The 26,328-nt window shown below is 42.8% G+C and overlaps 1 protein-coding gene across 1 annotated transcript in view; it reads right to left on the bottom strand.

Moving 5' to 3' along the window:
• Positions 1 to 26,036, bottom strand: part of DPP4 (dipeptidyl peptidase 4) — an 80,917-nt gene extending 54,881 nt beyond the window's left edge. Inside the window, exons 1-7 of the mRNA XM_054044805.1 lie at positions 25,676 to 26,036; positions 25,082 to 25,166; positions 7,840 to 7,932; positions 7,118 to 7,212; positions 6,936 to 7,010; positions 1,440 to 1,492; positions 1,260 to 1,332 (exon numbers count right to left, since the gene is read on the bottom strand). Coding sequence (XP_053900780.1) covers positions 1,260 to 1,332; positions 1,440 to 1,492; positions 6,936 to 7,010; positions 7,118 to 7,212; positions 7,840 to 7,932; positions 25,082 to 25,166; positions 25,676 to 25,681 — 480 coding nt within the window. The 5' untranslated portion in view covers positions 25,682 to 26,036. The remainder of the gene's footprint in view (positions 1 to 1,259; positions 1,333 to 1,439; positions 1,493 to 6,935; positions 7,011 to 7,117; positions 7,213 to 7,839; positions 7,933 to 25,081; positions 25,167 to 25,675) is intronic.
• Positions 26,037 to 26,328: the final 292 nt, after the last annotated feature.

Below are 26,328 nucleotides of genomic sequence, written 5' to 3'. Positions count from 1 at the left end.
TAAGGCATTGCAATGCTTCCAACAGCAACAGTAACTTTAAAGGAACTGTTTGACCTTTTTCTCCAGCAGTGGAAAAACACCATCATTACAAATCTGTGCTTAATGTGGGCATCACCCCTCTATGATGATATCCATACTTTGGTTGTGATGCTAGCAGACTAGATACTAACTCATGCCAAGCCCCAGGCCTCCCTGGACGCTTACAAAAGCAGAACTGGAAGCCAGGCCAATTCACTGTGAATTTATGTAGATCAAAGTGATTGTTAAATGTATTAGAACGTATTTAGTGTTTAAACTTCACAAAAACTAATGGGATGCCACATGCTTTGTTTTCTCTTATCTGTATCTTCTTATAATGTAATAGCAAACATTTACATAGTGTATACCCCTGTAACTAAATAACCCATCAAATGAGAAAGAAGCCTTGTGGAATGCAAATGAAGAACTTTAACAGAAAAGTACTAACTTCAAAGCAAGTGGTCTTTATGTGTGACAATTGGAGATCAAAGACTAAATGAATTCCTCACTCTCCATCATCAAAGAAAAAACCCACACGGGTAGTGACCCTGTCAGCTAGTTTTCTGTAAGAAGAAGCTATAAGTATGGACACAGGGAAAAATTCTTCACCTCTGAACTGTTTGGACTCTAACAGGGCAGAATAACTGAACGAGAAGACAGAGATCCCCATAGTTACTATGGATAGCCCTGAGAGACTTTTGGGAAACTGGTAGATTACTATATCTCTCCTACCATTTCAAATTATAGACTGTAACTCGTCTGTATATATATTTTACCTTCTTATCCTCTCTATCACTCTCATTTCTTTTTCCTAGCTAATAAACTTTTAGTTAGTGTACAACAGAATTAGCCACCAGTGTTGTCTTTGGTGTGAGATCTAGGATGCAAATTGACCTGGGTGAGTGACTGGTGTATGAGAACTGGGTGTAACCTGAATGTGTTGTCACTTACACCAAAAATGACAGTCTATCACATAGTTCAGCTTGCCTGAGTGACAAAATAGACTGGCATCTATGGGGACTGTCTGTGACTCCATTATCAGACTACTGTAATACTTCAGGAGTTCACGTTTGTTGCTGGCTTGGTGAAATCTAATTATAGAACATACCACAAGTTTGGAGTATCTGCCCTGCTTTTGACAGTCCGCCCTGAGGTAGGCACTCATGGTCATGAGCCACTCCAGTGTGACAGTGGTATTGGAAATGCACTGCAGAAATTTCATTACACTTATATTTACTAACCAGTTTGTGACCAACAGGTGACCAGGATATGTACTGGGTATCATTAGGCAGTAGATTCTCAGTTACTAAAGATCTAGGGAAAAACAAAACAAAAAGCGTATAAGAAAGACAAATCAGTCGAATGTCATTTCATTGCAAAGTAGCTTCAGACTATATAAATTTTCTGTAACAGCTACTGACCTTGTATTTAAATCATAGATGTGGTATGAAGCCATGTATGAATGCCTCCAGAGCTGCAAGAGAATCATTTTTATATTGAGAAACTAGATCACCATGACTGACTTTAGGAGTCCTGTGAATGTGTTATGAGTTACTGGCAATAGTATCTGACACCTCCTCAGACTCCCATTTGGGAGAGGTGAACACAACCAACAGGCATTCGTGACTACCAATGGGCCAGACTGTCCTCACCTATGGAAAAGGCAGGAGAGGCTGCGGAAAGAAAATTCTGCAAGGTTCATCTTGAGCTTTCCTTAAACCATCCTCTCTGGTGGGAGCTGCCCAGATACCAAAATGATGACCATTGATTACGATCAGAGATAGAGAGATCTAGGGAACTGGGGGACTGCAGTTTAGGCAAGGCATGATCCTTTCCATCACTAGAGGTCTGTAGCAATAGTGAAGCAAGTCTTCAGTGCAGAGACTGGAGTAGCCCTGCAGCTTCCCTGAGTCCCCTCCCACTGTCTGACTGGTACCTCTGCTGTTTCTCTGGCACTTGTCCTTCAATGCCATGCTACTTCACTAAGCATTCAGTTGTTTCATGGTCCTGCTGCCTCCCAGGAATGACTCAGCGAGGAAGAGGTAACAGTTCCAAGTTGTTATATTGCCCACCTAGATTTTCATAGAAATCCATCCCATCCCTCAATTCTGCCTGTTGCAGTCTGCAGAGATCTAGCTTCATGTAGTTCCAGTGGGGGTGTATGAGTAGGGTGAGGGAATAGGATGGTATGTGGGGCTTAAGGGATCCTATCTGGGATCCCTATGTACCATCCTATTCCCTCACCCTACACAGGGATGCTGTCTGGCAGGATATCAAAGTAGGTGGCCAATAGATCTCCATCCATCGCTGCTATTAAATAATACATTTACTGTTTTGTTTTTTTCCCAGTAAAACAAAAGAAAACAGTAGCTATTTACAAAACCAATATGCTACAATACACTCTATGATGTTTAATAATTGTTCTATAGCAGCAGACTATTAAATAATTTACTCCTTATACGTTCTTATTCAGTCAAAAGGTTTTTTTTTTAACTTTACCTACTCACATGTCTTGGAGCTTACTGGCCACATGGCTATCATATAATAGATGTTCATGTCCTCATGATTTATTGATTTGTGTTAGGGGTTTTTTTTGTTATAAAAGTTAATTTCTCTATTCCAGAAGCTCATCTTTTAATCCTTTAACAACCTGACCACTGAGAGTTTTGCATCGTGTCAACCCTTACAATGCTGGCATTGTCTTATCTCTTCAGGACTGACTTCACTGTATCTCTGTGATCCATTTGAAGTGATTAAATTCTACAGTGATAGGTATCATAAAAATGCTGATTAGATCAATGGATCAATCAGATCAACAGACTAAACTAACAGAGCTATAATCAAATGAATGCTGAGCAGATATTATTAAAACATATACTAAGTAGAGATGGGTACTGAACAAAAACCCTGTATCCAAAGACCACTGAAATTGGGGGGGAGGGGGGAGGAAAGGTGGTTTGAAAACTGCATCGTGTTTTTGTGCTTCAGACCTAACTCTAATATGAATTAAACATTCATTTCATTGCCACTCTGGGAAATGCCAGCATTCTAAGGGTTAATATGATGCATACCTTTCAATGGCTCTATTGTACAAGAATTTAAAGACTAGCTTCTGGTACACAGAAGTTAACTTTTATGACAACAGAAAACAAAACAGCACACACCAATAAATCATGAATATATGGTATGTCTAATGTGATTACTAAGCAATGAGGCATGTTATGACGGGTAATACTGCAGAAAAAAAATAGTGAAAAGTTAAATTTTAATGTACAATCAAAAAGGAAGCATAGAAATACAGGATTCTGGTAAAAACAAAACAACACTGAATAATTGGCTGGATTTTCACGTGTTTAAGAATACTAGAGAAGTAAAATCCTTAGCAAGATAGTTCATATGTCTGGTTAATGTATTTTTCCCCAAATGAAAATTTATTAAGTATTGAGTCATAGTCATAAAAGTGTAAGAACAGATGATTGTTTGCAGAGATTTGCAGTTTGTACTTTATAAAAGGCATTCATTGTTCAAAAATTCAGACCACGTGGAAAGAGCTCTGTGAGAAAATCATCTACTATTTGCATACTGTGTAAGTTACCACTCACTGAGTCCTTCAGAATACAGGCATGTCTTTAAATTTTTTTTTTTTTTTTTTTTTTTTTTTTGTCAGCCAGCACACACATTATTGGACAGATTCTCTGCCCCAATATGTTCACTTGGTGCTGCTCAGGTGAAACCTTCCCATAAGCTTCCTGCAGAGGAAGCCCACAGTGTGGGCTCTCAGAGGCAAAGAGCTAGTGTAGGGACATGTTAGGTAGTGCGGAAAGGGTTGGCAGGGGGACTGACTGGAGAGAAATGCATTCCATCTATCACAAACTGAGATATATTCCTTCAGGGACCATAATCAGAGGGTGCAAAATGGCTGTTCTAATCCATGCCAGGGGTAGGGGCAAAGAATGGTTCCCTCACCTTCTGTATCCAGCTTCTGCTGGCAAAGCTGAAAATCTGTCCCTATACAATATTTTACACACACACACACACACACACACACACACCCCTTACATTAAAGAAATATTATGAATGTTGCAAAACTGAGCACTCAAAATTTAGGAAATGTCAGAACTCGGGCTGCCTGTGCAAGAGAAGATTACTCACCTTGTGCAGTAACTGAGGTTCTGCGAGATGTGTGTCCCTGTGGGTGCTCCACTCCAGGTGATGGTGCATCCCTGCCCCTTTGCTCGGATAGTTTTGCAGCAGTGACAGTATGGGTCGTGCAGTGCCTGCCTTGCGCGCCGTTGGCACTTCATCTAGCACACGCGCAACCCAGACTCCTCAGTTCCTTCTCTACGCCGACTCTGCTTTAAACTTGAAGTAGAGGGGAGGAGGGGGTAGTGGAGCACCCACAGGGGGACACATCCCAAAGAACCTAAGTTACTGCACAAGGTGAATAACCTTCTCTTCTTGTTTGAGAGATGTCCCTGTGGGTGCTCCACTCCAGGTGACTGTATAGCAGTGCCCTAGTAGCATGGTAGGGGTTTCGAAGTTGGTAGGATAAGTGATAATAATACAACTCGGCCCAGCCAAGTATCCGCTTTGCGTAATGTTTGGCCAAGGTGTGTTCCGAGGGACAGGTGGCGGCCGCATATGTTTATAAGGGGAACGTTGTTTAGAAATGCTACTGACGCAGATATGGATCTAGTAGAGTGCATCTTGGTCCCCACTGGAGGTTGAGTGCCTTTTAATTGATAGAGAGCCTCTGCGTGGATATGGCGGTACCCTTAGACCATTCTGCTATGGCTATGAATAGTTTTGGTGAAACTCTAAATGACTTGGTTCTGTCCGAGTAGAAAGCTAGTGCTCTTCTAACGCCTAGGGTGTACATCATAGCTTCAAATGCATTCTCATGTGGTTTGGGAAAAAAAGCTGGAAGATCTACAGCTTGGTTAATGTGGAAGGACAAGTGTACCTTGGGGAGAAATTTAAGTTCTTAATGTGACTTTATCTTTAAAAAAGATCATGTATGGCGGATCTGCCATGAGAGTCTCAATTTCTCCCACACATCTAGCGGATGTGATCTCTATTAGGAACGCCACTTTAATGGATAGTTGTAGTAGGGAGCAGTTTGCTAAGGGTTCAAATGGTTTCCAAGTGAGGGCCATTAAGACCAAGTTTAAGTCCCAGAGTTGTGTGGGTGGTCTCACGTCCGGATAGATGGTCTGAGTGCCCCTGAGGAATCGCTTGGTGATTGGGTGAGTAAATATTGTAGTGTCGCTGATTTTTTTTGGTGAAAGGCAGTGATAGCCATGAGGTGTACCTTTATTGAGCTAATGGAGAGGCCAGATTGTTTTAATTCCAGGAGGTAGTCTAGTATCAACGGAAAAATGCAGATGTTGCAGTAGTTTGTCTGGCGGTGCACCAGGCTGTAAATCTCTTCCACTTTTGTAGGTAAGCGTTACGTGTAGTATGTTTTCTACTGTGGAGTAGCACCCACTGGACCTGTTCAGAACAGCTTAGTTCGCCCTTAGAGAACCATAGAGGAGCCACGCTTTCAGGTGTGGCATCACTATGTTCGGATGTTGCATTTGACCTTCTCGTTGTGTTAACAGGGTCCATCTGGAGCAGGAGAGTGATTGGGGCACATGTTGACATCTGTGTTATGTATGGATACTACACTTGTCTTGGCCACATGTGGACTATTAGGATGACTGTGGCTTTGCTGGTCCTTATTTTCTGTATTACAGTGGGTAGAAGTAATGGTATTGGTGGGAATGCATAGAAGAGGTCTGTGTTCCATGTGGTCAGGAATGCGTCTCTCATTGATCACCTTCCCAGACCTGCTCTGGAGCAGAATCTCGGACACTTGGTTGCAGGCATTCACAAACAGATCTATTTACAGGTGGCCCCATTTTCAGGATATACATTCCAGTATCACATCATTTAATTCCCATTCGTGGTCATGGGGAAAATGTCTGCTGAGTTCATCTGCTGTGGTGTTCTGGCATCCAGATAGGTAGGAAGCTGAGATGTGGATATTGGTTTGAATTCACAAATTCCAGAGGCTCATAGCCTCGGTACATAGTGAGTATGATCGGGCTCCCTCTTGGCTTGCTTATACAGAACATGTAAGTAATGTTGTCGGTCATTACTCTTATGTTCTGGTTCCTTATGAATGGTAGGAAGTGGAGGCAGGCATTGCAGATGACATGACGCTCTAGCAGGTTTATGTGTAGCCTTGTCTCAGCTGTGGACCATAATCCCTGAATTGTGCAATGTTGCATGTGTGCTCCCCACCCTAGGAGGGAGGTATCCATTGTGATCATCTGTGATGGAGAATCTTGTGTAAATGGGATCCCCAAGCACAGGTTGTGTGGTTGAGTCCACCAAGTCAGTGAGTCCTTGACCTGGGGGGACATTGTTAATCGTATGTTTAACCTGTGCTTGTTTGGTCTGTAGACAGTTGCTAGCCATCCTCGCAGGCAACGCATGTGCAGGTGAGCGGTCTGACCACAAACGTGCACGCTGCCATTTGACCGAAAAGCTGTAGGCATATGTGGGCTGTGACCAGTGGGCTGTTCCTCACTGTGGATATGAGTGTCTTTATCATGTCGAATCTGTCTCGTAGAATTTTTTCAGAACTGAGCCTGAAGCAGACACTTGGCATGGAAATCTTCAACTAAAACTGTAAAGTTTGGGGAAGTTATAAGCAACTGAAAATGGGTCTTACAGTGGGAAGTGTTGGACAACTTTAATAGGTGGTGCTATCAGCCCTGCCTGTTATATCTGTCTGCAGCAACCAAAAGTTTAAAATGAATTCAAATTTTGGGAAGTGAAAGTTCTCCTCTTCCTTTCTCTTCTCTCTTTTTCTCTTAGTACTTCTATAAAATACAATAGTCATGAAAAAAGAAAAAGCATGCTAGTACCTTCACATAGTTGTATTGAAGAAGAGCAAATTTTTGGTCAGGAGATAATATAGCTGTGGTTGCTCCATATGTGGCCTATCAACAAAAGGGAAGAGAAAAAACATCACAAATTGATTACATAGAGAAACATCCAGCAGTACTTTCCCCAAAGTCTGAGATATACAGTATGTGAGCAAACATACTAATGTGCTATTTTTCAGAACTTCTGAGATTGTTTGATTCTCGGCATTTCCAAGCACTATGTCATTGTCAGCAGTTTTGTGCAGGTATTGATTTCCTAAAAGAACAAGAGAAATGTCATTGGGCAACAATAAATGAAAATATGTCTTAACATTTATTATTTTCCATTTAATATTATAAATCTGACTATATAAAACAGAACAATTCAAAACTCTGGGCCTTTATGTAGTGGGAAGGGGCACAAGCCATAGGAGCCAGTAAGAAGTGCAGTCCCTATGTTCAGAGGATCACAAGGTCTGCCCCCACCTTACTCCCCGGGGAACTCAGCACACCAAAAGGGAAAGGAGCCTTGCTCTATCTCCTCCGGTTCCCCACACTGACCCAAGGAGTAGGATGGATGCACAGGGAGGAGTGCGTTATTCCCTATAGAAGGGTGAAGCAGCAGATGTGCTCTTCTGGCATCCAGGGGGATATGTGCCTCCACATCATCAGCAACACAGGGATGTGTCTGAAGGGTGCAATCAAGCCCTATGTTTTCAATTATTTTCATTCTGCTTTTAGTATTATTGGCATCATTCTACAACAGCAACATAAAAAACGTTCAGACTTTTCCTCAACATAGCAGCTACCTCTGAGCAGTTAGGTAAGTACAGCCTGCCCTTAACATCAACATCAAATATCAGAGGTAGGCAGAGAGAACATTCAATCAACACAGATTGGTTACCTGAAATCCATTGTAAATTATATGTTTTGTATCTAATGTCACCATCTAAATAATCCTGTAAGGTAAACCTTCTACGTGGGTCAGACGTGGTACCTGCAGCAGGAAGAAAGAAAAGGAAGATGTGGATATTGCTGTGACCTACCCAGCCAAAGCTAAAAATAGGTGTGTCTTTGCTACAGGTTTACTAGCACATTAACTATCCTTGTGTAAAATCCTAGTGGAGACCAGACACTGTAGTTTTACTATGAAGTAAACCAACAACTGGGACTATAGTGCTGCTCTTGCCAAGCCACCTTGTGGTAAAAGCCCCAGGTGCCTTGTCTCCACAAGGATTTTACAGTGAGATAACAATGTACAATAGTTATCTCCCTGTACAAGCACCCATCTCTGTGGCAGAGAAGACGTAGGCAGGGCAGAAAAGGTGAAGATAATTCTTAAAAAGAGAAAGAGCCAACCTTAGTTTTCCTCCCCTCTGTGCCTACTCTTGGGATTCCCTGCTGTCTTCTTTACCTTGACCATTACCTGTTTGCTTTAGACACCTATTATGGGCTTGATCCTGCACAGCGCAGGTGCATAAGCATAAGGTAAAAAGCAATGGGCAGATCAGGAAGCAAGATTAATGGGATTCTGCATCAATACGAGTGTGGTTTATATAGCTACCATTGTATTCCTGCTGAGTAGAAAGAGTAAGGACCAAAATAGTAGCACATAACTCAGCACCCCATTTGTATGCTGAGGATCACACTTAAACCCATGTCTCTTGAGACACACCCACATTCAGCCCTCTATTTTTATTCCCTATATCCTTGAGGGTAAGGGAGCAGGCACACAAGGCTTGAGGACTGTTACCATTTAGGGTATGTCTACATTAGAGCTAGGGGTATAACTTCTGGCTCAGACAGACATACCCACAGTAGCTTTGATAGAGCTAACACATGAAAAACAGAAGTGTACCCACAGCAGTGCAAGTGATAGGTATGTACTTGGTATGTATACCCTAGGGTTTCAGATGGAATCATGTTTGAAGATGTTAGACCCTCCCACTTCTCACATCACTATTTTTAGTTACACTGCTATTTTTAGCATGATAGCTGGATGAAATTATACCTCCAGCACCAGTGTAGACATACTCTCAGTGCAGAGGACTACAACTAGTGCTTAACCTTATTTGTATCTTTGTGCAGCATCCACTCACCTTGTGTTTCCTACTTCACATCATGCAAGGATTTCCCAGCCTATGCATTTTTCCAAGTCAAAATATTCCCAAATATGATATGAACAACAGGACCACTGAATCTGAACGTCAGCCTTCTCATTCATCTCTAGTGTTTACAGCACTTCCTGTCCCCACTGCCTCAGGAAGAACTGAAGTTATGTCTATGTGGCCAGGCAGTTCAGACTATGTAGGTGTAAACTGTAGCACACACTGGCATACTGCATTGTAACTTCCCTGTGTGGATGCTGCAAGCATGAATTAAAACATTAACATGAACAAGATAACTTTTAATTCACACCTGCAGAGTCCACACAGGGGAGTTACAGTGCAGCACGCTAGTGCACGCTGCATTCACACCCCCATAGTCCAAAGGCGGGGGGTGGAGGGGGCTGTGTAGACAAGCCCTGAGTTTGGAATTCAAACCCAGTCCTCTGGCTCAGAGTCACTGAGCTCCTGTATAGCTTAGCATTTGAAATACAGTATATACCAGAACAGATAAAGTTAATTAATTAAGACCCAACCACTCTGTTCTGGTCTCCCTCTAGGGCAGTGGTTCCCAAACTTTAACAACCTGTGAACCCCTTTCACTAAAATGTCAAGTTTTGCGAACCCGCTTCTAAAAATGAATATTTCCAGGGATTTTCTCCTTTACCTGAGTGTAAATTATAAAAACAGTGATCTTGGAAATATAACATTTGTTTTTATGACATGCTTATTCCACACTATTATTAATTATTATTTATCATAACAGTATTGTTAATACATTATGAAAACGGCAACACTCTTCCAAGATCTCACTTTCATAGCTTGTATCACTTTGAATAAGCCTGTTATAAGACAAGGCTCCTATGTTTCATCAAGGAGTATCAGATGTGAAACAGCATGAAGGTATTTAAGAAGCCAGCTCAAAGAGTTCCTCCTTCCACAAGCATTCAGGTCTTGAGCAGTCCAGGCAAACAACGCACGTTACAACAAAGCTTAAACTTGTTCTTCATAATAATTTTAAAAACAATACTAGCCGCCTATTTAATTACAAAATCAGCAAAAAATATCCACCTCCCTTTCCATTTCTTATAAGGAGTCTTGAAGTTTAAATCTCCTCAGTGTGATAGATATGCTTGCTTTGATCTGCTTAGCTCTTGGAAGCTCAGGGGCTCCAGGCTGCCCGGGGTTCCTAGGGACAGCTCTGTCCGCCATTAGGGAATTTTTCCCCAAGAACCCCCTGTAACATTTCGTGAACTCCCAGGGGTTCACGAACCCCAGTTTGGGAACCACTGCTCTAGAGGCTAGTCATTCACCAATGAAGTAAATGGGAGTTTTTCCATTACTAGCCCCTAGAGGGACTAGGATCATGGGATCTAGACCACCACCTCACCACTTAGCCTTCATGAGTGGATGCAGAGTTGTCCGACCTGGAAAATTACTTTAATGTAAAGTTGTTTCTGTATTCAATATGAAACCACACATTATAATAGCAAATGATATTAAAGTTCATATCCTTGTAAAGTGTATCATTTACTTTCTGTTAAACGGTTAACAAACCCAACTCTCATAAATGGCTCAAATGAAACACATAGGAACAATAAAACATCCAGTGCGGAATTTCTACTTTTGAAAAATAGTAATTAAGTCATAAAACTCTTACTGATTATAATATATAATTATAATGAAAATATATAAATGATGTAATTATATAATATAAAAATATAATGGAAAATCTGATTAATATTTACTGTCTTCAATAAAGGCTAGATTTCCATAGCTTATTCACTGCTCACACCACAGTATCCAAGTGCCCTAACAGTTGCAATCATTGCAAGAAATAGGCTGCAATATTAAAACTGAAGAGCAAAGTAAATTCTTAGAAAACAGCAAGTTTGTAATTGACTTCAGTTGCGCAAGGATTTATATATTTTCTATAGGTTTCACAGCACCAACTATTAACTAATTTTTGCAAACTCAAAGGTGACCTACAAAGGAAAAACAATAATTGGTTTATGCCTTTCATTGCTTCTTTATGCTATATAAAGGAGGGCTAAAACTTTGGAAGGCAGGCCTTATCTCTCCTGTTTTCCCTGAAAGGCTCGATGGATGACTGGAGACCTAGAAGGGTTGAAACCTCATCAACTGAGAAAGGAAAGTAATTTTTTCATTCTAATTGTTTAAAACTTATTGTTAATATCAGTTTAAATCAAAAACCTGAAAACACATGGGAGAAAAAGTCTTTGAAAAAAGACTCAAAACCCTTTAAACTAAGGGCTAAAAATACCTCCAACATTAACTCTGAGACGACCTCCTCCTCCTCCAGCAAAGGCAGAGAAGGCTAGATTTGCCATTTCAGATTATTTTTAAGGGGACAAGAACCTCTTTGGCCCTTCTTTATACAAAATAAAGCAGCAAAAAAAGAGCACAAGCCCTTTTAATAAAAAAAAACTATGTAGGTCATTTTAATACATGCATGGAGGTGGAATATGGAAGACGAGTGTAAGAGATTTAATGATTCTGTAATCATTTCAAATTTAATCTACTTCGAACAATAAGCATATGCATTATTATAAGCAAAGCCAAATTAATAGATTGCAACAAATAATTTACTCAGTTAATTTAGACTGGGATTTTCAATGACACCAAAGAGAACTGTGTTATACAGGCGGGAAGACTAGATGATCACAACAATCCCTTTGCCCTTAGAATGTATTGAATTAAGTGTTCAACTCCCACTGAAGTTCAGTTGTTTGGAAAAATCCCAGTCCTAATCTCTCTTTGCTTATGGACAGTCTGTAAGCAGATCATGATTTCCTCACATTAAATGATTCCCAATTAACAGAATAAAATCTTTGAAAATTATTTTACTTTACAGATTGGTTGTGAACAGCTATCTGGATGTGATATTCAAGCGCTATTGGTTACTTGTAAATGGTCACATATTATTCTTTTCCTCCCCTCTCAGAAGCATAATTCTTAAAAGCAGTGAGGCTTCAGGTAGCAGCTAGTTTAAATTCTCTTGGAAAGGGGAAGCAATTTAAGGACAGGTAACAGATAATCAGGTTGAAAGATTTTTCAAAAATGTTACATTTTCCTTTCTGTGACACAGGTCTTGGCTGAGGCATTATTGCTAAAATAATAAAAATAACAATGGCTTACTTTAAGATTTGTTGGTTAGACAGAGAATTTATATTTATTTTCTCTCTCTACCCATTTAACAAAGTAACTGCAAATGCACTCCAAGCTGTAAAGTGTGAGCTCTTTTTCTAGCTCATTTGACTGCTTCTGTTCTAAGCCTCTGGCAAGTGGTTTTAGAAAACTGTCTCCCTCCTCTGTCAAATGGTGTCCCATGAAAAACATACTAACTGTCTTTACTGATCTTTAGCTTACATACCAGCAAAAAATGGAATAATCTGTGTCAGATACATTTAGGTACCAGACAGTCATAAGAGGGAAGTCATAACATTAATACCATTACAGCTCTATCTTCAAAACCTGGCATATTTTCCATATATGAATAGTCAAGCGAGCACACTTAAAATCCTCCTTTCACAAATTTCCATTTCACTAAAATGCTTCTGGAAAGCGAATGCAAAAATGGAGCAAACATGGCCAAGTCAATTCATTTTTAAATTTAAAAAATATAGAAACTCGGGTTTTTACTCTCCTTTTCTCCCTAGATTAATCCAGAAATAGGCAATTGTCTTCCTCTAAATTCTAGATGAATGCTTGTTCACTTCCAACCCATCCCTCCCTAAATGCAGCTCATATATTTTCTCCCCTTTGTCATCATCATTCCAGAGATAATTACAGTATTATAAAACCAGCCTCTTTTATGACACCAATCTTTAATTCAGACAACTCTTCTGGGAATGAATGTTCTTAAAGCTTTGTGTAAACAGTCTTCACATGATGCTGATAACTAGTTTATTTTTTCAATACATGTCACCTTCTCCCAGCAGAAAACTGAGAGAGTCTGTGTAGGGGGTGAAAAGTGAAGAAAAAGGAAACTGTGTATGAGTTCTCTCACAAACAAGGGTAAAGCATACCACAAACTAAAATATTCCACGCATTAATATTGATAAATTTATCCATTAACCTCTAGTGTACAGGTTCACATTTCTGATGTCCCACATGTAATTCTGGCATAATTCTCAACCTTCTGTTGTTTGCCTTTTCAGCCCTTGAACACTGATCTAACCATTTTGACTAAAGGTTAAGATAATTGTATCTTCAAAAAAGTGTTTATCAGAATGGACTTTAGTTCACTTAAGTCATCGCCATGAGAACAGTATTTTTTTTTTCCAGTTTTTTCTCAGGGCTCAATTCTGCCACCATTATTCAATTCTGTAGTTTGCCCCCTGAACTCAGTCATACCAAGCTTGAGCAAATGTGGTAGAATCAAACAGTCAGTAATTAAGTGTTCTCATCCGAACAGTTGTTCAGTGACATCCATATCACTTGTATATTCTCAATTAAATACTGATAATAGTGACATGATGCTTCACTTTCAAAGATCCCAAAGCACTGTACAGATGTTGAAAACTTACTTACAATTCAAACTACAGGCACGGAATCATAGCAATGTAGGATGGAAGGGACGGTGATAGGTCATCTAGTCCAGTCCCCTGCACTGAAGCAAGACTAAGTATTATCTAGTTATTTCTTGTCCTGTTTTCAGTGGATAAGGAGAACAAATTATCACTCTTCTTTATAACAACCTCTTTATTTACTTGAAGACGTATCATGTCTTCTGTCTTTTCTCCTCCAGACTAAACAAACCCAACTGTACATTATTATTGAGTCTGCAAAAAAACCTCTAAATAAATCAATTACAATGATGTGGACAGATATATGTGCATATTTATTTGTTTTTCCTAAAGTTAATTAAGTATTTTAGGAAAAACTGTCAGAGCGGCCACCAAAAAAATTGTTGTGAGAACCCCTGATCTAGGCTGTATTTCCCTGGTTTGCTTATGAGAAGGTCATATGAGACAGTATCAAAAGTCTTACTAAAGTTGAGTTATATCACAGCTACTGCTGCCCCCATCCCCAAGACTTGTTGCCCTGTCAAAAAAGGATATTAGCGTGGTTTGTTCTTGACAAATCCACATTGACTGTTACTTCTCACCTTATCTTCTAGATACTTACATATTGATTATTTGCTCTGTTGTCTTTCCAGGTACTAAAGTTAAGCTGACTGGTCTATAATTCCCTGGGTTGTCCTTATTCCCCCTTTCATAGATGGGCAAATATAGTCCCCTTTTCCAGTCTTCTGTGATCTCTCCTGTTCTCCACAAGATCTCACAGATAGTCACTAATGGCTCAGAGATCTCTTCAGCCAGTTCCTTAAGTATTCTAGGATGTCATTTTATCAGGTCCTGCCGATTCAAGTAATCCAGCTTGTCTAAGTCTACGTCTACACTTACAAATTTACAGCGGCACAGCTGTACCGATATAGCTGTACTGAAGGAAGAACGCTCATGTAGCTGTGTTATGCTGACAGGAGAGAGCTCTCCCATCGACATAATAAAGCCAGCTCAATGAGCGGCAGTAGCTATGTCGGTGGGAGAGCATCTCTTGACGACAAAGCATTGTGCACATGAGCGCTTAGGCAGGCAAAATGTATGTCGCTTAGGGGGCTATTTTTTCACACCCCTGAACGACAACAGTTTTACCGACATAACTGCTAGTGTAGACATGGTCTAACGCCTTGTCTACACTACTGAGTTTTGTCAACAAAAGTTGTGCCAACGTGTGCAACATGTGCAACTGCTTTAATTAACAGAGGGGTAGCCGTGTTACTCTGAATCTGTAAAAAGCAACAGAGGGTCCTGTGGCACCCTCTGTTGCTTTTTACAGATTCAGACTAACACGGCTACCCCTCTGATACTTGACACCATGCAAGGCACTGCAGGTGCCACAGGACCCTCTGTTGCTTTAATTAAACATTTTGGGGGCTCGTCCGGGATCCACAGAAGACTCCCCAGACTGGAGGACTGCGGGCAATCTCCCACCAGACCCAGGGCCCATCTGAAAGGTAAGAGACCTTTTGAAATCTCTATCGTGGGTTTCTGGTGGAGGATTTGCCTGTAGGCTCAGGGTTGGGTGAGTGGCATGCTGGATCTGAACCTTTTACTGACAGACACGCCTGATGCCCTTTTGTTCTGTCTTGTTCTGGTTGTTTTGTGTCTGTCACAAACACAGGTTCGGGGCTGGAAGCCCCCAAGGTAGGGGCCACTATGGACCCCCGGGAAGTGAGTACGGTCGATTACTCTGGTGCCCCCGGAGTGGCCCTAAGGTTGGCCAGCGAAAGTTCCCGCCAGCGGCAGGTTGGCGGTGAATGCTGTAAAACTAGCCGTAGGGGCTAAAAGCCAGAAAGCGCTGCTAGCCGCCAGTAGATGAGGGCTAGGGCCCAGCTAGGGTTGTGTGCCGGCGTTTGTAGTGAGTAAGTGTGGGTTGCAGGGTCCCTTTTCCTTGTTTCCCCCCCGGAGCCTTAAGCTCCCTCCCCCACTCGGAGAAAGGGGGAGCCCTGGGAAACCGCCCGCCGACTCAGAGGCAGCAGAGTAACCAACACCGTTCTAATGAAGACGGGCCGGTGCTCTGTGCTGAAGGAAGGCGTACGGGGACCACAGTGTCTTTCTTCCCTGACCCCTTCCTGAACCGACCCTGCGACCGAGTTCCTGTCCCCGATTATCCCACTTGGAGCGTTGGGCTCCCTCCCCCGCTCGGAGAGAGGGGGAGTCCCAGGAATCCGCCCACCATCCCAGAGATATGAGGGTAGCCGACGCTGTTTTCTTGAAGACTTGCTGGTGCTCTTTGTTGGAAGGGGGTGTGCGGGGACCTCACCTTTATGTCCAACCCTTCTGGTGTGAATGCTGGAATGATTGAGAGTTACGCCCTGAATGATGGTGACAGGGGGCGAAAGGGCACACGGTAAATGTAGTGTGTCTTGTTGTACCTTTTGTCCACTGTGCTAGCCTGTCTGTTAAGTGTTTTATATTTAGCCCTTTGTGGATGCCTGTGAGTTGGATTGTGATTGTCTGCCAGGTATCCATAAGGGAGGCAGGGGGAATCTAAACGGATTCCCATGCCAGAGAAGGGCACTCCTGCCACGTACATGTACTCAAATTATGGTCCCTCAACCTGTAAATTTTTAAACAGGTGGAACTGGTACACTAGGGATAATCCTAGCCTGCAGTTCCGCCCAGACGGAACTAGGCAGGGAGCTGCTGCCCAGCCCCCACCGGCCCCAAGGGCAAGAAATATCAAGTGCCTTAAGTATCAAAAGCCCTTACATGTGCCCTTCAAACAGTGTCTCCCTGTACTGAGGAAATGTTCCCCTTGCGCCAATTCCCAGGCATTGGCGCTTCAGGTCAGGAGACCTTGGTGTCTGTGCATGCACCTTGGTCTCCCACAGAACTGTACAATTTAATTAAAAAAATTTCCAAAAATAAAAAAAGACCAGTACATTCCAAGGAGAATTAAAAACTGTCATGCACTGATACAACCCTGCCTGGGCAGACTTAAACCAACTCCTGGATGGATTCATGCCCAGGAAAACATTACATCGCCTTTATCAGGCAGCCTGGTGGCCCATGGAGGACCCTGGCCACGACCAGGACATAATAAATAGGATTAGAAACAGGCTGTGGGAAACAGTTCTTACAGTCTGCCCAAAGAAAGCAAATTGGGCCAAAATTAGCACCTGTAAACCAAGTAAAGGAAAGAATCTAAATGAAATTTTAGCAGCTAGCCAACACTATCACCGCCACATTGAAACTAAGTTAATGACCCTCCAGTTTCAGGACATGCAGGGACCCCGCAATAGCCGCCCATTGCATGAGAGAGGGAAAAGGCCAAACCAAAGTCACCGTCCACCTCCCCGGGGACCCAGTGATGGCACTTGTCATTATTGCAAACAAATGGGCAATTGGACAAGGGAATGTCCCTTCCGCCCTGGCCGCTCCACAAGCGGTAGGGGTGGGCAATGTTCTTGTGCCCCACCCCATCTCTTCACCTCTGACCATTTCTGTCGATCCTTTATCTATCATGTTTTCCTCCTCAGTCCTTGTTCACCGGTTAACCTTTTGGGAAAAGACTTGCTGTGTAAATTAAATTGTATAATCTGCTGTACCCCAGATGGTGTGTATCTGGATGTGCCTGGTCCCACTCACAATGAGGTCCTGGCAGTTTTAGGAGAAGACCGACCCCAGCCCTTCCTTGTTGCAACAGGAACTGCTGGTTAAGTCTCCCTCCCTGTGGGCCTGTGAGCTGATCATGCCAACCAGGTTGGGTGCATTGTGTCTGCCCAACCCGTTAAGATTCGCCTAAACCCTGCAAGACCCCTTCCCAAGGTGCAGCAGTATCCTCTATCAAAACAGGCCAAGGAAGAATCCAATCTGTTATTACCTCCTTAATTTAATAAGAAGTCATTATTCCTATGGCCAGTAAGTGTGACTCCCCCATTTTATCATGCTGTTTATGCTGTTGTTCTTCTTTCCTTTCTCGTTGTCCCTAGCCCTGTTATTTTTTTTTTATATAATGCACCGTGCTGAGGGGTTATTAGCGCCTCAAGAAAAGATTGTATTAAGTCCGGACATAAAGAATTAAGGTTATTATTAAATAAGATGCATCTAGATGTAATGTGTGTATGTAAATAGGTGTATATAAATAAATAAAAGGGGGGTTAGCCAAAAAGGCCCACCCTCCTTGCTAAATTGGTAGTGAAACAATGCCTGTGCCCATGGAAAGAAATAATGCAGCAAGGAAAAAAGGATCGGGCCCAAATAAGCAGGCAACCGCAGTTTGAAGAAGTTGAAAGAAAGAAAGTGAGAAGTTAACTCTGTAGTTATTGGAGGGAATTAAGCAGTGAAACTATGTACAAATGTTAAAAGAAAATGTTATAAAAGAAAAATTCTTGGTTTCTTTGCAGCCATTCCTTTAGGAATGTCTGTAAATAATCCAGGCAAGAGGTTATATAAGTGAAATCATTTGACTATGAAAAAGTTAGTCAAATTTGCTAAAGAACACTCCTGGTGTGTACAATCTTTGTTTTACAAGTTTAAAATAAATTGTTGTTGTTTTGGGTTTATAAAACCAAAAAATACTTTTGCCAAACAAAAGAAACTAGTATTGTTTAATTTTGGTATTTAGCATTTAATCCTTAAGGTGACTTAATGCTTTACAAGATTTAAATTGTTTTAAATAAAGACCAAAGTTGTGGCTGCAGCAGGGTAGTCAAAGCCAGCAGAATGGAAGATTTTAAATCTGTGTTGGTAACAAATAGCAAATAAAAGCTGATATCAACTAAAAAGCTGCAAATTGTTCTTGAAGTGTTGCTGGGTACACCTTACACCCTGATCACCTTTGGCGCTCCCCAGACGGTTGCGCCTCAGGTGCTCTGGCCCTATTTGCTCGCGTGCATCACCGGATGACACGCGTGAGCAAAGGGGAGGTTGATTGCTGCAATTAAATAAGACTTTTCCTCTGTGGCCCAGCACTATTGCCAACAACATAATGTTAGGCAGGCAGTACTTTCCCCTCTTTGGAGACATTTTCTAAATATTCAGATTTATTTTATTCAAATGTTTAAATGTTATAATTGTAAGTATGTGTTAGTTTTAGTAATGAATTTTCTTGTAATAAGGCAGATGCCAAAACTGTTGTAAAACTTTTGCTTAAGAATTCTGTATCATAATTTGGCATACCTGGACAGATTATAAAAGAGTTATGTGCAGCTTCACAGATCCAGTATGGCCAAATGCCCTTTGAAGGCCACTCCCAATCGAAAGACCAGACTCAGCCCTCATAAAATTTCTACCAGGGTGCCCGATGCAACTACCAGCAGTGCCCTACTGGCCCTGGCTCAGATGAACATTCATTTAATGGATGACACAATGCTTGATTATCGCCAGGCACTAATGAAATGTGTTAGGTCTTTTTATATATAGCAGCCCTGCCACTCGCTGAAACCAGGAGACTGGATCTACATAGAGGTCCATCAGCGAGGAACCACCCTTGCTCCGCGCTGGGAAGGCCCATATCAAGTCCTGTCAACTATCAACACTGTGAAGTGCCAAGAACTGACTGCCTGGACCCACGCTTCGCACTGCAAAAAGGCCCTTCCACCGTGAGATGATTCTCCGACTGATGATCAGCTGTTTCTCCTTCTGGTGCTGCTGTTTCTTCTGGACAGCAGGAGAAAAGGACAAGATAAAAAGCTGACAGACCCACTGTGTCTTTGGATCTTGCTAAGAAAACAACCTCCCCACCTGAGGACATAATAAAGCCTCCAACCAAGCAAGGTGATTGTGCTAGTAACCTCTCACTGCCCGACAGCTAAGTGAACTACGACTACGAAATCTCGAAGAATTGCTTGCGGAAGCTAGCCAAAACTACCTGAAAATAAAACTTTTAATATTCCTTAGCCTCTCCTTTTTAACAAACTTAGGGTGGGGATGGGGAAGTAATATTTTTTTAAATCTTAGCCAATCAGTAGCCTCTGATTTAGCCTGTACCATATTGTAATATACCCCTATTTATATAATTGATATTAATGCCTTTCTGCCCTTTGTAAAGGTGTTTAACCAACGGATGTGGTATAATACTTCACAAAGAAGAGATGTGTTAGGACATCGGTGGACTGTAATTAATGCCACATTAGGGACCATTAAGGTCACGCTGTTCTTATCCAGTTTTCAAATTACCTTTACATATCCAAATTGCTCTAAAGGAGCTGCCATTTGGCTAGCACAGCAAAAGACCTGGGCTTCTCCCAAAAAGAGAAGAGATTTAACTGGACACCTGTGGGATGGGGCCAATAGCGCAGCTGCAATTTGGAATATTCACAAAAGCCAACATCCTAAGGAAAAGTTAGGTCAATTAGAAAAAAGTCACTGGTCTTATTATTGAAACACAGCTAACGCAGGTTCAGGCTGGGGTTGGTGAATTGTATGTTATTTCCACCTTTAGTTCTATAACCCAGGAGTTGCTGACGGAGATGGTCTTAAATATCACTGGTGCTGGGAAGGCATTGCAGTGGGACTTGGCATCTCAGAAGTTCAGGATTTCCTGAATGACCAGCTAACGGCCATTCGGAGTGATCTTGAGCACCAGGCCTGGCCCACTGCCCTTACAGACACTTCAGGAGTACCATCTGATCTATGGTCATGGAGGCATACTTGGAGGTTCTCCGGGTGAAGGTGGGGATATTCACAGTGCTCCTTCCAAGCATACGGACCGGTTAGAAGGATGTGGGCTTCCACATACTGAATCCTGCCGGGTCCATGGGGAGGATGCATTTGGGATTGGCTTATTCACTGAGACATTTGGGAAATCAAGCCACCTGGTATGCCTAGCTGATTCATAGTCAGTGCTCCTGAAATAACACCCACATTGGATTGGGATAGGAAACCAATGGACACTCTGGCCATTAAAACCCCAACAGCTCCAATGCATACGTAAATTCAAGCCAGGGGAAGTTGTCACTGTCCATAACAATGTTTGTTGGGAAGGTAAGGGACTGGGAACCCTCCTGACAGGAGTCATGATCTTCCAGGGTAATAACAGCTGTGTATTTGTTAAGGCTCATATTGTACACGACACTCATTTTAACCTCACTACTACTGCAGGCAGCCATGTTATTTATTGGCCTGCAGATAAAAATTTGCAATCAACTCTCAGCTATAAAATGCCCTTTAACTGGACAACCCTGGTACCAGACCGTTTCCAAAATCTGCTTTCATTGTTACCCAAGGTCCAGAAAATTTCTGATTTATGGGGACAAATTCATATCCTTAAAAATGTATATCAGGTAGAAAAAGGTGCCTTTCAGACAGTCTATAGACTGTCTTCTTTGTGTACTAGTTGGGATTTGCTGTGTGTGGTAACCAAAATGATATGCGAACCCCATCGTTTTGTTACATTGAGTGGGCTAACAGTTGTGGGGATGTTGTTTGGTTTGGGACTGTGCCTTTGCTATTGCTGTTATGAGGGATATTGCTGTGCTTATAATTTTTTGCCAAGCCCAGTGTAAGGGAGCAAGTGACATTGATGATTGTTAATGAAATCTATGATAATAGTTGGGATGAGAAAAAGGAAAGGGAAGAAATTAATGGACTCATGAATATGGAAGTTTAGGCCAAAGATGGCGTCATAAAGAGGGCACCAAAGGGGGGGATTGTGGAGGAAAAAATGTTCAGGGCCTAAACTTAGTTACACAGTCTGCATAGTATGGCCTGAAGGTAGAAAGAGGGGGGGGAGAGAAGATAGAAAAAGAAGGGTAAAGAGAAATCATAAAAGCAGAACTAACTATTGAAATTATAAAAGCAGAACTAACTATCGAAACTATAAAAGCAGAATTAACCTTTGTAACAGACTATGATTAATAGATGCCAGGTGACACAGTAAGAAATCACAAAGGGCAAATATAAGGAAAAACAGAAAAGGGTTGCTTTGCTTTATTCCTTATATGGATGTAAAACTTTAAGGAAGTATATGTAATTTTTGTGGTTTTATCCTATATAATCTCTCGCATTTTATCTGTCGGGGGGGGGTTCGGCTGCCTTGGCTGACTCCCCTATGCATGCATGTTTGATTGATCAATAAAGGAGCCTCAGGCTGTCTGATCCAAAATCAACCGTGTGGTCAATTTTCCACAACAGTAGCTATACTACTGTGCAACTGGCCGCAGGATGCTTTGGGAAGGGTCTGCAATGCCTCATGGGGCAGGTACAGTGGCACATGATGCGGTTTTCTCAATCCCATCATTCACTAGATTGCCAGCCACTTTTCAACTGAGGTGTAAGTGGGCAGAGGGGGGAAAGTGTGTGACAGGGAGAGTGGGGGAGGGAGAGACAGAGTGTGGTGGGGGAGTGTGTGTGTTGGGGGAGAGTGAGTGTGTTGGCATGCTGTCTAAGTTCAGACAGCAGCTGGAACCAACCAACCCTGAGGCAGGAGGAGGGGGACACCCCCACACACATCAGCCCCTGCCTCATAGAGAAGAGGAGCAGGGGGGCCTTACGGGGAAAAGGAAGAGCACAGGGTGGGGCCCCAGGGGAAAGAGGAGGAGCAGTGGGCCACAGTTCCAGCACTGGTGGCCAACCCCCCGTCTACGCAGATTCCGGCACTCCTGCGGCCCCCAAATTGGCTGAGGCATTGTCCTCTTCCACACTAGACACTGATTTTGAGTCAGTGGTGAAGGGAACGCTACACTCCCCTATTCTTCCTCCACAAGTAAAATGGCTCCAGCCAAGGCTGACTGTATTGTGGTGCTCTGCATCTACTGTAACATGGGTCTGGCCTACAAAAGCCATGATACAGCCATATTATTATTGCAAATAGGCAGTGCTTAATTTGTAATGAAAGAGGTGCCAGGACCCAAGCAATTTTTTTACTTTCATAACTGACGTGGCAAGCTCAGAGGGGCCGGAACTTTGAACTTACTTACTTTGAACTGCTAAGCCTAGAGGTGCCAGACTCAAGCAATGTTTTTACTTTCATAACTGATGTGGCAAGCCCAGAGGAGCTGGAGCTTTGAACTTGCTTACTTATTTTGAACTGCCAAGCCTAGACAGGTCAGGGCTCAGGCCTGGCAAGCCCTGGCACAAATTAAGTTCTGCAGATAAGGATTATTTCACACACTACTAAACTATAGTCACTTCTCAGTTAAAAAGTGGCAGCAGTTTAACATCACATAGCAACTCTACACAACAATTTAGATTAGAAATAGGAGAATACTGTATCTTGTTCAATTTACGGGGAAATTTTAGGTACATAGAATTGAATTAGACAATTGGTATGTGGCCAGGACAATAGATTTCGCTCCTTACCTAAAATGGAAAAAAATCTACACTGTCTAAATAGGAAGGATTGCACACAGAAGCTATTTTACAGACATTTACTGAAGTCAACGGTGTTTTCAATTAAAAATTGGATTTGAGTGCATATAAACATTTGTACACATCTGATTATAATTTAAATAAGTGAAGACTAAATATTTTATTTTACTGCCTTATTTGAATGCACATTCTTGACACCATTTCTGAACCGATGAAAAGAACTGGCTGTGATAGAATGTTGTTATTATTGATTAATCCCAGTTCTCATTGACAAGATTCCAGGGCATCCCTGTCAGTCTGAAAAAGAAAATACTTTGTCCCACTTTTTTACTAGCCTCTGCAAATACTGGACCCCTGAAGGAACTGCTGGCAAGCTGTCCCAGGTATTCTGACAACATGCTGGCAAAATGCACATGCACCTCAGGGACTATCCCAAACCAGGTTTGTCACATATTGTCACTTTCCTTTCTATCTCCCCACAATGCTTCCTACTGCTTACCTAAACATAAGTACCACATCAACCCATCTGCCAAAATCTTCCCATGTACACTTTCCTGCCAACCCACAAAATCATTTCCTGTGCTGCTTTCCCCTCCCCCCATAACTGCCTGATACAGTTGCCCAATTTTCACTTTGAAAATCTGCTTATTTTGGATAGACAATCAGGCAGGAAAAAAAACAGATAACCAACCACCAACAAAAAACAAGCATCTTACTGGAGAAAATCCTAGCAACAGAATACCTTCAAGAGTTGTACAATAAGACCCCTGATTTCTATTAATATCTAGTATTACTTTAAGAATGATTGATATACATTTTAACACTATATATAAATTACACTATGTTAATCTCAATTTTTGCTCCAATTCACTGCTGTATCTTCAGTTTAAACTGTGGAAAACCCAAACCTTCTTAGTATATCTAAGTGCTGGACAGGCTAGTTACTTTAAGAATACACTACAACTATTTTCTGTCAAGCCAGTATATCTGTAACCCTTTCTTGATATTTACATTACAAAAGGATTTGCACAATGTCTATTTTACAGTGGGAACATTCTATTTCTCTCTGGTTTGTTACAAGTCTGTAATGTTGAATTCTATGCTGCTATAACTAGTAGTCATGAGAAAGTAAAAAATAAAAAAAGAAATCGATATGTAATTGCATCCTATCAACTGGCAGCTCTTCACCAACTAAACATTGATTTAATATTGTTTTAGATTAGGGGTCGGCAACCTCTGGCACGCAGCGGGCCGGGCCAATTTATTTACCTGCCGCATCTGCAGGTTCGGCCTATCGCAGCTCCCACTGGCTACGGTTTGCCGCTCTAGGCCAATGGGGGCTGCGGGAAGCTGCGGCCAGCACAGCCCTCGTCCCATGCCACTTCCCGCAGCCCCATTGGCCTGGAGCGGCGAACCGCGGCCAGTGGGAGCCGCGATCGGCCGAACCTGCAGACGCGGCAGGTAAACAAACTGGCCCGGCCTGCCAGGGTGATTACCCTGCCAGGCCACATGCTAGAGGTTGCCAATCCCTGTTTTAGATTAACACCCAGGACTAGCATCAAACTTGAAAACACAAATTGACCAGAGTCCAAAAGTCTGTCTTTGATATGCCTCTGTTCCTTAATCTCTGTGACAGTGCTATATATATGATATCATACATTTATATAAAGTTGGTTTGGTTTCCGTATCGCTCTTTTAATGCGGATGTATTTTCTTATCTCCTTCAACCTGCCACACAAGATCAACAGACTCAAATTTTACTGTTAGGGCTACAATTTTCACTCTCTAGTGACAGGAAAACAAGATGTTGCAAAGTGACACATTTTGATTATACTTTTTGGTGTTTACTTGGGAATTGAGATGGCTGATTATTTTAATTTTCAGAGGGGCTTCTCACCCCTGGAATCCAGAGACAACTTCAAAAATGAGTTAACCTCCAGTTTCTGCCTGAATGCACATTAATCTCACTGTCTCCAGCTTAACAATTCAGCGAGATCTTTGCTGGGAACACTTTCCAGAACTCAGTGGGTAATATTACAGTCTACTTTCTGGCTGTGGATTCATTATACCCTGCAGAAAATAAAGTCTAGCAGCTCTGGACAAATAACTCATTGGAATACTTGAGTTTTCTTCAGAGATCAGCCTAGTTTTCTCACTCACATTATCAGGGTCTCTTCAAAGATGACTATTTTAAACTTACTTTTTGTCAGTAAAGCTACAGGAACAGCTATGGCAATAACAATCACTGCAATCGCAAGCAACCCCAACAGATACTTCACTACTGTCTGGAAAACATGAAAAGAGAATACGAAGTTAGACGTGCACGATGTGTGTTAATGTGCCAGCGTGTATAAGCCAAGTGATTGTTTCAGGGCTGAGGCGGTGTGCGTACGGTACCAACGTGTATGGTTGTGCACTCCGAGTGGTTCCAGGGCACTTTATTGCACAGTGAGAATTTCGGCGTGTGTTCCCGTGCCGGCGCGTGCTGTGTGGGGGGAGTACCGCCGTATCTTTGTGGTTGAGCGCTACAAGCTCTTCCTAGCATAGCAAATACGCCTTCGCATCTCCCGTTTCTAGAACAGAAACGTGCAGCCCAAGCCCCGGGTGAATTTGCTCACGCGCAAAGAATGTTGCATTCCCATTAAGCGCTGCACAGTCCAGGCTGGAACTACCCTCCAGTCTTAAGAGGGAGGTCTTAACATTAATACCATTACAGCTCTATCTTCAAAACCTGGCATATTTAGCTGGGGGGTGAAGCAGCCGCCCGCGTGCAGAGACACAGTTACTTACTGACCTTCATGACTGGGAGCTGCGGGAAGCGGACCCTCCCCGTGCGGCTGCGAGCGGCAGAAGGAGCGAAGCGTCTTCCTCTCTGGCACACACGGCGGACTCCCGCCTCCCCAGCACCTAGTTAAACATTAGCGCGGCGCGAGGGCGGCGGGGGCTCAGTCCCGGGGCCGCCCCGCGCGGGACGGGACCCCTGGCTAGCTACTTGGGCAGTGCGGGACGGGACGGGAGCCGCGGGGTGGGCGTGGCCGGGCTGGGTGTGGCGGGGAGAAGCCGAGCAGCTGCCTTGGGCTGGGGCGCGGGTTCTAGCGGCGTGAAGAGGTGGGGGCGCTGGAGCGTAGGGACAACCCGGGGAGGTTCCCAGCGGTGCCAGAGGGCTGGAGACTCGGGAGGCTGGTGCCCAGTGGGGCGGGCTGGGGTGGGTGGGAGTGCGCTGGAAGAGGCGGGGTTGCGATTGCTCCCAGTGGAGGTCAAAGGGAGCGGGGATGGTACGTAGGCTGCTAAAGTTTCCTTCACTTGTAAGGAACTGTCACTAACCAGACACGGGAAGAGACACAATTGCAGCAGGTTTCTAGAGCGAAGTCCAGTCTCCGTGACCATTTGCGCGGGGAACCGCCAGGTGCTGCTGCTGCTGGCCAGAGGAAATGTGCCAGGGCATCC

This window comes from Malaclemys terrapin, chromosome 11 (assembly GCF_027887155.1).
Source record: "Malaclemys terrapin pileata isolate rMalTer1 chromosome 11, rMalTer1.hap1, whole genome shotgun sequence".
Taxonomy (NCBI): Eukaryota; Metazoa; Chordata; order Testudines; family Emydidae; genus Malaclemys; species Malaclemys terrapin.
This window is presented reverse-complemented; position numbering and strand designations above follow the sequence as displayed.